Source organism: Leptidea sinapis, chromosome 20, assembly GCF_905404315.1.
Source record: "Leptidea sinapis chromosome 20, ilLepSina1.1, whole genome shotgun sequence".
Taxonomy (NCBI): domain Eukaryota; kingdom Metazoa; phylum Arthropoda; class Insecta; order Lepidoptera; family Pieridae; genus Leptidea; species Leptidea sinapis.
Genome location: NC_066284.1, coordinates 9,436,394 through 9,451,419, shown reverse-complemented (window position 1 = coordinate 9,451,419; position 15,026 = coordinate 9,436,394). Strand labels below are relative to the sequence as shown.

The window sequence follows — 15,026 nt, the reverse complement described above, 5'->3', positions numbered from 1 at the left end:
AAAATCATGGTAGTTATTACCATCGATCGGCCATTACTACACCTCCATTGGAAACTATATAAAAAAGAAGCTGTTTGCAACTATGCCTTTAAATCCTCAACATAATTAACGAGAGTTAGTTAACTATTAACATTATCAAAAGAGAGTTATTGCATTCATATGTAACAGGCGTTAATTTGCGGAAATTTACTGCAACAGATCTCAGTCAAAACTGCTTTGCAACAATCCCCAACAAGACACGTGACTATACACATAAAAGATCATAATATTATTATGCATTTTATGCTGAAAATATATTCCAACACATATTTAAACAATATGTTATATTTTAAAGTGATAACCCTCAATTCTGGGATTAATTACACAAATAAAACTGAAAACAAAATTATATAAACGAAAAATGGAACGCGGTTCGAGTCATTCATCAATCATTGCAGCGACATCTCAAGTGTCCATTTCCTAATCCTTCCTAACGGTAAAGTAAATCCTGTAGATGAAGCCACAACCTGAGAGTTAAAAAAAGCATACAAATTTTTATCAACGATACGTCACTTCAACGGTTGGCTCAGTTGGATAGAGCGCTCGCACGAACCGCGAGAGGTCGCGGGTTCGAGTCCCGCATCGTTCATAAAATTTTGTTTTCAGTTTTATTTGTGTAACATATATTTAACTATAACAACAAATTCGTGTATCGCTCTTAAATTTCTTGAGTTCATGTTTGAGTTTAGTTCTTGTTATCGCATAAATATAATCCCCTTACTTCATAATGGTCCGCTAACCTTTAAACAGCCGTTTAGGAGTGTTTTTTCTCATTCTGACTTAGGTCAACAGAAGAAGACAGAGTGAGAATTAGCAATGCTTTAAGTTAGCAGACTGTTATGAATAAGGGATGTGTGCATATTATTTAAACTGTATAAAAGGCGTATTGGGATTTACCACGAAACGGGTGTCGTAGTTCCGGCTTATCAGTGAAACGACCGAACTGATTACGCAGCCCTTTTTTTCAGGCAGATCTTTCATGTTATAATTTTAATTTTTGTGAAAATCGAAAATGAGTAGGAATTTTTTTATGAAAAATAGTGACGAGACGAAATATTCGTCAGCTTCTTACATTGCTGCTGTTAAGTCTCATTGGAAGGAGCTGACGTATTGGCGGATTTTTGCAAAGCACTTTAGACCGAAATTAGAGTTATTATCAAACATATTGGTGTAGAAGTTGGTGTGGCGTTACCTGATATTTCTGCGGACAACAGCCGCAGCGGGCGCAGCAAGCTAGCAAGGCGGGGGCTCGGCCGGAGTGCGCGGGGGACGCGAGCGGGGAGGGGGAGCCAGGCCGTTTGACAGCCCCATTGAAAGGGTTCTCTATTTCAACGAACTCACGATCCTGGAAAGATTGGCAAGTTGGTTAGCACCGATTTCACCAATTACACTTCAAACTGATTTCAATAAAACTCAGTTTTGCGTAATCGAGTTCAAATGCTAGTCTTGATCTCAACACAAAGCGATTTCACCAACAACTTTTGAGCGTGTGGACGTAAACTGAGTTTACAAGTCATGAACAATAAAATATATGAAATCTCTGTCAAAACTGTCATCGAACAAAATTGAAATTGTTAAATGTCAATATGCTTCAATAGAATTGACTGAATTGTCATAAAACTTCAATAGAGTGAAAAATACGTCATACCTAAGGCTAAAACTATACCTATATATTTGTTAGGTATAAAATTTTCTTCAATCATTACATTAATTATATTTCAGTTTATATGAATAATGTTACTGTAGAATCGTCAAACTATGCGTCATAAACTCGAATAATAACGCTCAGGGAGTCTACTCTCTTTGTCCGAATTGAAACTTCGTACACGAACGAAATTTAAACGAAGCTTCGTTAGTCACCCTACTCTATTTTGTTTTCGGACACATCGACGAAGTTCGGTTGTTCCGAACTTCGTCGATGTGACAATATTCGTGAACGAATGGTGAATTATTTTAATCCAACTAATTTGAAGAGTTCTATTTTATTCCAACGTTAGGTAGTAACTCATAACAACCAAAAAAATCCGTATTACAGACGCAATTTAAACATGTCAAATTTGTATTTATGGTTTTTTGAATTCTTTAAAAAGTTTTCTAAAAAGAGTTCTCAATTGTGGTGCTAATAAATGATCTCTCATAATGCTTTTTAACATACCTCGCAATCGCGATACCTACTCATTCTATCAGAAAGTTTCAAGTAAATGAGTGATATATTTATTTGCTTTTTTTTTTTCACTAAAAATATTGCCTCCACATATATTACCATCCTTTTATAGCTACAACTTTTGCTGGTGCACATATGATGTGAAGCTATCTTTTTTGTTTTATATGTCGGAGTAGGTACTCTTTGTTAGCTGTAAGTAAGCTTTCCTGTTATAATAAAAGAAAATAAAAAATTAAATTTTGTTCTTTTATTAATAGCAAAAATGAAATTTATTCTGAAGATAGCAATACCACTACTGTTAGAAAGGAAAAAGTAAGTTAAAGTTCCACCTGCCTGTTGAGCTTGAGGTGAAAACGCAACTGTTTAAGAGGGAACCCGCCTGCTTCATTAACATTGGAATTCATCCTCTGTGAACTCTAATATTAATACTAACCTTGATAAATAACTTATGTAAAGCAAGCAAAATGTACACAGCATGCTATAATTTATTTTATTCTGTATTTTCCTACAAACTCCAAGTAACAAAGGAGTTAAATTGATTGCATAAGCGGCGACGGTTCTTTCCACGTTCTAATGTTCTTCACATAGAGCAGCCTCGATTAAAAGCATTCTTGAAGCCATTTCAAGCAAATTTGCAACAAAATCCACACAAACGAAAATCAAAAGGTAACACATTTAAACAGGTAAAAATTCCGAACAAACAGCTGTCATATTCAAATGTTCGTCCGCAACGTAAATGAATTAGAGTAGGCTTAGAATTTCGAAATGTCAAACAGTGACGTTCGAGACGACACTTCGAAACGAATGGAACCGTAATAGGAAACACCCGAAACTTCGTTTTTCGTTGATTAAGAGTAGACCAACAGAACCATACTCGGAACGATAGAACTTTATTCATAGTTCCTGTCAATATAGAAGTAACATTATAATTAATGTGTACGTGAGCGTCCTTCCGCCTCGACCCGCTCTCCCCCCTCGCCTCCTCACGACTCAAGCACATCTCACCTATAACTATGTATGTAGTAACTAACCTATCTTGGATGACACCGACTCCAAAAATTACAATAATCGTAACTAGAATTAGATTATTATTATTATTTTTATACTTTTTAGTGCACATTATATCTATTGTTTTGGAATAGTGTTTTTGAAGTCGGTTGTTTTTTTGTTAATTTTTTTTTATTTTATGATTTTTAGTGAATTCGAAGTACAATAACTAACAATTTGTCTAAATATGTGTAGATATACTAAATTTTTCAATGCAGCAATGAACGTAAGTGTTTTGCAGTTTGATTACAGAAAGTTAGAAATTCTGCCACAGATCGCACGCACCCTTACTGTAAGTCGTTAAGGAGTCGTATTGATCATTATATTCGACTACGACAATTACTTGACCATGTTATGGTAGATGACTTAAATATCCGGATAGCATAAAAAGATTCGGCCGAGTATCGTTAATTTGCTCCTAAGAAATGAAGAGTTCCGTTACTCTGTCATGGATTCCGTAATTGGAACCTGACCTAACTCTCACCAAACTATCTTTGAAGTATAAGATATCCAATAAAAAAGAATCATCGAAATACTGACGAATGCAGAACCTCCCCCTTTTTTGAAGTCGGTTGAAAAATTGTTTATCTATATTTAAAAAAATAACGCTTATTTAGTTTAAGTGAAATCTTACACATATTTCTATTAATTAGCATTACATTAACATCAATTAACTAAGTTAATAATTTGCTGTACCTAAGATACAAATAAAACTTTTGAATTCATCGTAGTCTCTCTTGTACACAATTACCACAACCATATTATAACAGATTGCTTACTTACACCCTTATCGCATGATGCATGGAAAAGAGTACAATAAAATTTATTGAAGTAGGCGTTACTTTGCGGAAATCCATAATTATCCAAATGACTTGAGTTTTCTTTAGTGTTAATTCGGCCAATATTTGTCTTTAAGCAATTCGACACGTGTTTCACGAATCACGAGTCTCGTGCCAGATTTTGGCGAGACAGCACGTCCTGAGGATGCCTCGTGTAGAGACGAAACATGTGTCGAATTGTTTTAAGACAAATATTGGCGGAATTAACACTAAAGAAAACTCAAATCATTTGGATAAAGAGTACAAAACTTGAATACAATGATATATAAAGATAAATTTTGTTTCGATAAAATTATATCGATATGTACATGCAATTAATTGTTGAGTAGCAAGATATTTGGGATGTATATCTTTTTTTAGTATAGTACAATATATTATAATTGTTACAGAAATTAAAACGTGAACTATATATTTCTCTATAAGTTTGCATGCCTTGTGGGTTAGGATAAGAGCACTTGTTAATTATAAGCCAACAACATATTATTACCTTATCTTGCAAATAAAGATGATTTGATTTGATATTTTTATTGTTTACATTAATAATTCTAACATAAGTTCCACCCATTAACGTAAAGGTAAATGAACCATACGTCGTAATTTTATGATTCATTTTTAATTGTATATTTTGCACAACACATAAAAATATTAATTGTATTTAAATCGGGAAATTATGATTACCGATGATAGGAAATCCCTTCGTTGGATGATTTCTACAGTCAAAAATGGCACAATAAGGCATATTTGTATTTCTTTAAAGATGACTTGCCATGCGCCCACATGCCACTTCCTCTAGTTTTCTGTTCCGTGGTATAATATAATATAATATAGGATACAACTGCTTCATCTTCACGGGCTGATGATGCAAATGATAATGAAAGTGACGGTTATAGGCATTATTTCCAATGGAAAGTACTTTTTTGACGTTAAATAAGTGATTTTAAATCCTATATTGAATAAAATTATTTGAATTTGAATTCTCAGGTCGGAAATTAATTTTGATTACCGTAGTTCGCTCCAAACATCTAAGCAGGTGATGATGTTGCAACTCGAAAATATCCTCGTCTCTCCCAGCATCGTCCAACTCCACGCCAGACTCCTGAGCGGCAAGACGAGCCTCGGCAGCCTTCTTCTTGGAGACGAATGCTGCTCCTGACGATGCTTTGGCAATACGAATTCGCGCGAGACGAGCTTTCTGAAAGATTATATTTATTTTTAAATAAAAGTAGTTTAAAAAAACTACGAAACACGCTTTGTTTGATAAGATAATGATTGAAATTTAAAATGAACCTCAATTCCTGCCTTATCGACGATAAATGAAAAAATTAGCAAACATCTTATTTTGCAAATTGGAAAATGGATTAATTTTATCAATTTAATGTATTGTCATCGGTCCTCGATAAATCTACGAAGCTTGAATGAAATCTGGCCGTTTCAATTGGACCGAAATCGCGCCCAAATGATGCGGTTACAAACAAATTATATAGGTATGCACATCGCTCATTCATAAGTTGAGCAGTTTAAATATATTCAAAATCAAAAATATATTTCTTAATATTAAGCCTTATAAGGCAAACAAATAATTATTGTTTTTTGTTATTTGGTTGAGTTCTTGTTAGAGGCTTCGACATGGTCGCCTAAGAGCCTTTGTTTGCAGTGGCGTCGTGGGGCAGGTCGTTCCTTATATATTTATTTATTTAATCACAGTGTGTATCCATTGATACATCAATTCCTTTTTTTGTAATGTGTGTCATTTATTAACGCATTGATAAGGAAAACACATTGGACAAAAACCGACTTAAGACGATAAGGCTATAGATATAATATTAACTTGGATAAATTAAAAAAAGGCGCCACTGTGGTACACAAATAAACATCGAATATACCATATATAGGTACCAAATGCATAAAGGCAAGTAAATATCTTGAAATAGATAGGTACCTACATATTCAAAATACAAAATATATTATTCGTCTTGGATTGTCCTGTATATAATATAGTCTTTAATATAATGTAATTCCATGTTTTATTTCGCATGAAAATATAATGTATATTTTAGTATATCTGTAAACTTTTCTTAATCTTACAGAATAATAAATTTATAATAAGAAAACAACGAAGAAATCAACTTTGTACTAACTTGACAGGCGTATAGGACATCTACTGTACTCATTAACTCTTGTGTTAGTATTTACTATATACATTTACTTTTTGACTTATCCCTGTATGGCATTAAGGTATTGAGTATTTTCCTGGCACCACTTTACATATTATATATTGAAATTAAAATAATTGTTAAAAATATGTTGAATTTAAATAAAAAAAACTTTCGTGAATAAATTGTTAGGTTACCCTTTGAGCCTTTCGCTTATCAGCCCTCTGGTTCTGATGGTAGATTCTGGAAAAATTGGAGACGATGACGGGTACTGGGAGAGCGATCACCAACACTCCAGACAACGAACAGACGCCCCCCACTATCTTGCCAGCAATAGTACCAGGAACCATGTCGCCATATCTGAAATAGAAAGAAACTATTTTCATATTCTGTATAAAGCTTTCATGGCTGTTCTTTTTGTTTATGAAGATAAGGGACGAGACGGACGTTCAGCTGATGGTGATTGACACGCCCTACCCATTACAATGCAGTGCCGCTCAGGATTCTTGAAAAACCCAAAAATTCTGAGCGGCACTACAATTGCGCTCGTCACCTTGAGACATAAAATGTCAAGTCTCATTTGTAATTTCACTAGCCACGGTGCCCTTCAGACCGTAACACACTAATGTTTACACATTATAGCTTCACGGCAGAAATAGGCGCCGTTGTAGGACCTATAATCTAGCCGGCTTCCTGTGCAATGGAGCCACCCACTGGGAATCTAAGTTGAAGAAATTAATATTGAAATTGTTTATCTTGATAAAAGCTTAGGTTATCACTAAAATCAGATATTGTAAGGTAAGGTTATTTATTAAGAAAATATTTTATTGATTATAAAATATAACTAAGAATAGTTACAACTTTTGAATATGTTTATTTGAACTTTGTATGTATATTATTAGTATAATTATATCATATATATAAAATTCTCATGTCGCGGTGTTTGTAGTTAAAGTCCTTCGAAACGGCTTGATCGATTCTCATGAAATTTTGAGTGCATATTCTGAGAATCGCAATTTTTTTCTTTAATTTTTTGATTTTTTTTTTTAAATTTGTTTGATTATGAGTCAGCATTAAAAATACATAGAACTTCAAATTTTCACCTATCTACGATCAACAGTTACTTTTGTATTGCGATTTTAATATCGGCAATACAACCTTTTGCTGGATCAGCTAGTAATCATATAAAAATAACAATTGGTTAGAGTGAGAGAGGAGGAGCCTGCCTACCGCTGTCATATACTTCTTCTTCTTCGCGTGCCTCTCCGACTAGCGAAGGTTGGCGGTCAGCTTTGTAGTTTTTCCACATTACTAAGCCAACGACTAGGGAATATATAGTGTAGTGGTCTCCCGTTGCCTTCTACACCAGACATTTTGTAGATTATTTAAATCTCAAGGCCGCTGCCTACCTCCTCCGACGAGTAGTTCGGTCGGGTGTATGGTTATACCGCCATTGCTCGGTCGTCAGAGCCTCGTCAGTTCTCCAGCAGGGGGCACCACGATACTGGGCATCGTCGTCAGAATTTCGTACAAACTGCTGACGCGTGCAGGTGAGGTTGACATTTGGGTCGGTTTAGATGTTAGTTACCGTTCTCCCCTTACCCCCCCACCGCTGCCATATGCGTGAGAGAAAGGAAAGCCACAAAAGACCAGCGCTTCACTTTTACTTTAGCAGTTTACGATGCTTTCAAATTTGTAGCAGACCTTATGGCAAAACTATTTATAATCAGTATTTCTTTGGAAATAATATTATCATTAATGAATTCAGAGAGCAGCAACTAACATCATTAACTATTGTGTCACAACTTCCCCAATAAACTCTATTCTACTATCTACCATCAAACGACCCCTCAACCAGACAACAATTATCACTCAATGACAACATAAAAATTTAGCAAATTAATACCTGCAGTGATGCTATAAAATAAAAATAGCAACAAAATATTCCGAACAATTTCCGATATTGCGAAACTCTATATTATAAAGTTTACTCGAGTTTGTCGAGTTAATTAAAACATGCACGTACTTGCTTCAAGTACTGTTCCTTTCAGCTCGTGGTCTCAATAACATTTATTCTGGCGTTTCAAAAGCCTTTTTGCAACTTTTAGGGGTTTTGTGACTTTTATTTTCGCGAGTGCAAGCTAAAGTAATTATTATGTTTTATGTGTTATGCATAGTACAGTTAGGTATATGTATAAGTGGTAATAACTTAATTAAAGAAAGGTATTTGTGGGTTGCTATGATGTACCGTATAAAAACGCGCCGTTAATTTATATATAACTAGCAGACCCGACAGACGTTGCTCTGTAGATAATAAAAAAAATACTGTTTTATAAGAATTTGCCAATAATATTTCTAAACATCAAGAATTATTTCGTAAAAAATTCTCCCTGTTTTATAGTGAAATTGTTTCACAGCGCAACTGTCAAACCGTGCGTCACTAAATTCTCTCATAGAAAATATGTCCATACTAAACAAATATTGAAAATAAAAATAATTATGGGTCCCAAATCGAAATAAAAACTATCCTTTCTCTCAAGTTGGACCAAACTGCACTCCATGAAGTAATCCCCATTAAAATGCGTGCATTAGTTTAGGAGTCCATCGCGGACAAACAACGTGTCACGTAATTTATATATATTAAGATAAATTTAAACAATCAAAACACAATTGACAAGTATATCAAAACTGGCTAAGACTCTGCTTTGATGAATTATGAAATCAAATAGTAATAATTTATCTATTAATTTGATTGTTATAACTAACACACAATGTAGTTACACTTATGAAATACTTTTTGTAGACATGCGCAGGAATATGTAAATTGATGTTTACTGGTTGCCCAGACGTCGAAATGTGACCATAATTCATTTAATTTTTAAATTTGAACTTAGTTATCGTTTTCTTATCAAATAATATAATAGCCCTAATGTATGTGTGTCATTCAAGCTGTAGTGTGTGTAATATTTATTTTAAGTAATCAATAAGGCATTTTATTTTGGATAAATAGCTTTATGCAGTCCTTCAACATATAAACTTTAACCCCCATATTCATAATAGTCTGCTAACTTAAGGTATTTTATTGTATTAAAGAATCATTAAGAGAAAAATTTAAAGAAATAAACATTTTGACTGTTGCTCATCAATATATTTTTGATAATGTTTTGTATGTTCATAAGCACATTGAGGAATTTTCTAGAAACTGTGACATTCATAATGTTAACACGAGGAACAAACATAAACTTGTTATGCCTTCTACTCGGTTGGGTCGAGTTAGTAAGTCTTTTGTTGGGCGATGTATATGCTTCTACAATATGATCCCAAAAAATGTACAAAACAAATGTGGTACGAAATTTAAAAGTATTGTTAAGAAACGTTTGTGTGGGAAAGGTTATTATAGCATAAACGATTTTCTTAATGACACCACGGACTGGGATTAAAGCGAACACCCTCAGGCTCTTTAATTATTAATGTTTATTGTACGATATTACATTGTAATCCATATTTTATATAAAAGAAAAGCCCGCTGAGTTTCTTGCGAACATTCTTCTCAGGTCTGAGGCAGTCTCTTTTGAGTGGGTGGTAGATTTTGACGTTCAATAAGTGATTATAAATCCTGTTTTGAATAAAAATATTTGAATTTGAATATTGCAAACTCTCTCACTCTGTCTTCTTCTATTGACCTAAGTCAGACTGAGAAAAAACACTCCTAAGCGGCTGTTTAAAGTTAGCGGATCATTATGAACAAGGGGGTAACTGTTCATCCGTTAGCGGAATTTTTTAAAAAGGGAATTGATCTAAAATAAAACCATTGTTAGGTATTTCTATTATTTGTGATATTTTTTTATATAAGAACGTTTGGAACCCACTCTCGTGATGGAACAGGGTGAGTCTGTTCCCCAATGACAATGACAATACCAAGAGATGTGTTGCCGGCCTGTTGCGAGGATGTTGTGAGCCTGAAGGTCCCTAAATGGTATGGGTTTGGGAAAACTTTAGACACTAATAAAAGTGTAAATAAGACCAAATAAAATATATTAGTAATTTTATTGAATATACATACAAAACAATTGCTTTTTTCATAATCTGTGGGCAATAATGTACGATGTAAATTAAATCAAAAATTTTACGAAAACATTACATAATATCACTCTAACTTAAAGGCGCCATTGTAGTTATTAATATTTTCGGTAAATAGCACGGTTTCTTTTAAACAGTTTTTATAAAGGAATAAAAGGCATTTATTTTCTCAAAATTAATTCTATTTGATGTCATTTCTAATATACTAGATACTACTACCACTTCGGAAACAAATGGCGCTCTGAGAGAGAAGAGGTGGCGTAAGGAACTCTCCCAGCATTCTTTTTTTTTGCGCTATTTTCAATAAAAATATACAATATTGTACAGTCATTTCTATCGCTATAAAATAATCATAATCTATACCCAGGCTGTCCGATCACTTAGATATTCAGCTGTGGAGTAATAGGATTTACGACAGAGCCATTTTTTTATAAAACATTTAAATTTATTTATAGATAATGCCTGAACAGTGGCTGGGACTTTATTATAAAAGTGTATACATTTATCCTTAAAGCTATTATGTATCTTATGAAGCCTACTAGAATTAGTTACAAGCAATCCCTTATTTCTAGTGTTATAATAATATATCATTAGAACCTACAATAATGTATAACTATAATGTACAAATTTACAATTTTAGTGCAAAATAGATACGAAAGATTTTAATTTCTTAAAACTATAGCAGCAAAGTACAAATATCACAGTAAAAAACCTAATCACCTTAAATCATATTTTAGCTTATTAATATTCTTATTCATCATACAAGAGTTTGCGCTTATCAAGAAAGAAAGAAAAAATGTTTATTGATATCATTATACATTCTGATAATAGTTCTTCAACTTATACTAATCTAATTATGATCTAATGACGCCAATGGGTCCCCAACTCAGCATAGTTGTGGTTTCGAAAGAATCCACAACGCTGGTCTTCCGTGGAAGCCCAGAGAGCGCTACTAACGCACAGTCCTGTCACACGAAGGTGTACAAGCTTTTAATTCTCTATGAGCACAAAGCACAAAAAGTAGTGAAACTCGGATCTAAAATTAAAACTAACAACAAATAAAAACAATTAAACTTGATTAAAACTTGCCATTGCCACACAAAACAATCTAATTTTTTTAAATATTTTAAATTGATTTGATATCAGAGTTTGAACCCTAACTTAACAATAGAGTAATATTTATTTACCATAAGGAGTGAAACTAATATAAAATATTGCAACAACACTTGGTTAACGTTATGAAGCTACATCAAAAACTCCCAGCCCATATTTTAAATTATAAAACAACTTAGGCTATTTAATACAATATTATATAATTTTAGATGAACTGCGCAAAACCAGACAAGAACCATGCATCATTATCCTCTATTTAATCTACTATACTATAGTAAGTCTTTTTTGTCAAAGAAGCTTTAATTTATTTCTTGAATTTGTGCTCAGTGAGTCCTAGTAAACTGCAAATCTACTGAGAGTCGCGCAGTCTGATAGAACAAACCATAATATACCCACGGACGAGTAAAAAAAGAAGGACTCCGTGTCACCTTACATATCAGTGAGGCACCAAAACAAGTCGGTAAATGTGTAAATACCTATGTATTTACAATTAGCCCACGCATACACTTACACTAATACAAGCCGATCGGCCGCCATTATGAGATTTGCCATCGGCTCTGACAGATCAGTTTGCGTCGCAAAAAAATATTCTAAAAATGCCGTCGTGCGTTGTGAAAAAGTGTAAAAACAATACTATAAAAGTATTTATGGATAAATGATTATTTAAGGGGAAAAAATTGTGTAACTGGTATACCCCGTAACCGCACACACTCTAGCATAAAGGTGCTTCACTTGCTAATATCACGGCGCGGAGTCCTTCTTTTTTTTCTAGTCCGTGAATATACCACATACGAGCATTAAAATCGCTCAAGATGTTATCATAAACTTTCAGTAATATGATCTAAACCAATCAAGATCAGATAAATGCTAATTTTAGCGTAACCTAAACATATAACAAAGGTAAACGTCCTACCCATTCACCGGCAACATTCTTGCCTATCAATCTGTCATCGGATGCGAGTTACCTATAATGTTTGATCTGAAAACATACGGGAGTGCGCTTGATTGATAAACGTCACGTCAATTCGTCACTATTTTCGTCTTTATCTTTTACCTGAAGTCAATAACGATCTATACACATATATGGACTCTGTCTGCAGTCGGATAAAGGAACGGCAAGAGAGTGCCAAAGAAAATGTAAGCACATTTTTCTCCTTAGACGTGTGTCAATCGTCACTGTCCGAATCAAACCTAAATTGAATAAGTTTTACAATGCAGCTGGTTATTGACCAAGAATATTTCAAACAACTCGAGAATGCGACAATCTTAGATTGAGGATTGGTCTCCGCTGCGCTCCAACTAGCTATCGCACTACCTAAGAACAATAGTTTGCCTGGCATCGTGACACTCAATGGCATCTTTCAAACTTTGTAACATACGCTTCGTGTTATTTTACATTGAAATTAATAAACTAGAAAATACTTAGACTGGCTTGGCCGTAGTACAATACTGCCTAAGAACTATAGCTTTTTATTACGGCAACTATTAGATGCTTGTGTGCGTGGCATCTTGACACTCAATGGCATGTGTCAATTTTTTTAACTCAAGCTTCGTGTAATAACATTGAAATTAATAAAATACAAAATACTTAGGTACTGATGATATAGGAAAACCCGTGTCTTTCTTTTTTCTTTAAGTATTAATTTTACAAAGTTTTACTACGCAACCAACAATGTTAGTTTCAATTATTGGCAAAGTTTAACAGAACATGTGACACGTCAACGTCACACATTGTTCGAGCCTGGCTAGAGTTCGCCCACTTGGGCGCAGTGATAGTTGTCGCACTTTGCGACAACGCCTGCGGTATCTAGTTCGTGCGCAGCAGAGACCAATCCATAATCTAAGCTTGAAACAATAGAAATTATAATTAATAAGGAGTTGGTTTATATGAAATAAAGTAATATTTAATGTAGTGTCTTATATTTCAGCAGTGTTTTATTATTTTAAAACTAAAAACTAACAATTCAACTTCAGTGTCTTGCCAGATTTTGGCGAGCCAACACGTCCTGAGGATGCCTCGTGTAGAGGCGAAACACGTGTCGAATTGTTTAAAGACAAATATTGGCGGAATTAACACTAAAGAAAAAAAAATCTTTTATTTCAGAGCAACACATTATCGTTTAATTAATTGTCCGATCCTAACACTATATATTATAAATATAATATTCAACACACACTTAGCATTTTATTAATTTAACCTCGATTCTCTTGCGTCTATTTATATTTATTTAATTCTGCTTTGCTGAGTAATCACTGAGCTGATGATTTTGATATTTATCACAGACTATCACTATAGAAACACACCTTCGCTTCAATTTGTTTGTCAAAATAAAATAAAGCCTGTTTTAAGTATCATGCCATAAACGCAAGCCCAATAATGACTTGAATGGGGAAGTTTGTGATACCTTCGGCTACATAGATTCAGTCCATTTTTTATAGATGATATATATACAAACGGGGTGCTCAGGAATACTGTGTAGGATGAATGTGCTAGGTAATATAATATAATATATTAACACACTTTTTACACAAATTATCTTGCCCTAAGTAAAGCGTATAATATAGCCTGTGTTATGGGTTACAAGACAATGATATATTTAATACAATATACTTACTTAAACATACATAAATTCATATAAACATACATAAATACATTTAAACATCCATGACTCGGCAACAAACATCTATATTCATCATATAAATGCTTGCACCTACCGGGATTCGAACCCGGGACCTCTAGCTTAGTAGGTAGGATCGCTAACCACTCGGCTATACAGGTTGTCAGGCAATATGAAAATATTCGGCAAACATATTATATCTAATATATGTATAAACTTCTCGTCTTATATTATAAAATTCTCGTGTCCCGGTGTTTGTTACCTAACTCCTCCAAAATGGCTAAACCAATTTGTTTGAAAATTTATGTGTATATCGGGTAAGTCTGCGAATCAGCCAACATCTATTTTTCATACCCCTAAATGGTAAGGGTCACCCACGCCTAAATATTGTTTTTTAATATTTATTGACAATTTATTTTTATTTTTAAGTTATTTTAATTAAAAACACATACAACTACAAATTTTCACCCGTCTACGATCAACACTAATTTTTGTATCGCGATTTTTTATTTTTTTTTTGTCTGGAATAGCAGGACAAACGAGCGTAAGGGTCACCTGGTGTTAAGTGATCACCGCCGCCCACATTCTCTTTCAAAACCAGAGGAATCACAAGAGCGTTGCCGGCCTTTAAGGAAGGTGTGCGCGCTTTTTTTGAAGGTACCCATGTCGTATCGTCCCGGAAACACCGCACAAGGAAACTCATTCCACAGCTTTGTAGTACGTGGAAGAAAGCTCCTTGAAAACCGCACTGTGGAGGACCGGCACACATCCAGATGGTGGGGATGATATCCTAACTTGTGGCGTGTCGTGCGAAGGTGGAATTCGGCGGCAGAAACATAGTTCTATTCCATCCACAGATACGTAATAGAGTTGCAATATGGCAATCGAATATAATGATTATTTTAGTACGATAAATTTAATGTACGTCCGTATACGTACATTAAATTTATGTAAAAAACAACTTAAACTTATG

The 15,026-nt window shown here is 34.1% G+C and overlaps 1 protein-coding gene across 2 annotated transcripts in view; it reads right to left on the bottom strand.

Moving 5' to 3' along the window:
• Positions 1-15,026, bottom strand: part of LOC126970149 (potassium voltage-gated channel protein Shal) — a 127,401-nt gene that overhangs the window by 13,642 nt on the left and 98,733 nt on the right. For both annotated transcript variants that reach the window (XM_050815911.1, XM_050815912.1), the window contains exons 2-4: positions 6,440-6,602; positions 5,093-5,281; positions 1,232-1,384 (exon numbers count right to left, since the gene is read on the bottom strand). In XM_050815911.1, coding sequence (XP_050671868.1) covers positions 1,232-1,384; positions 5,093-5,281; positions 6,440-6,602 — 505 coding nt within the window. The remainder of the gene's footprint in view (positions 1-1,231; positions 1,385-5,092; positions 5,282-6,439; positions 6,603-15,026) is intronic.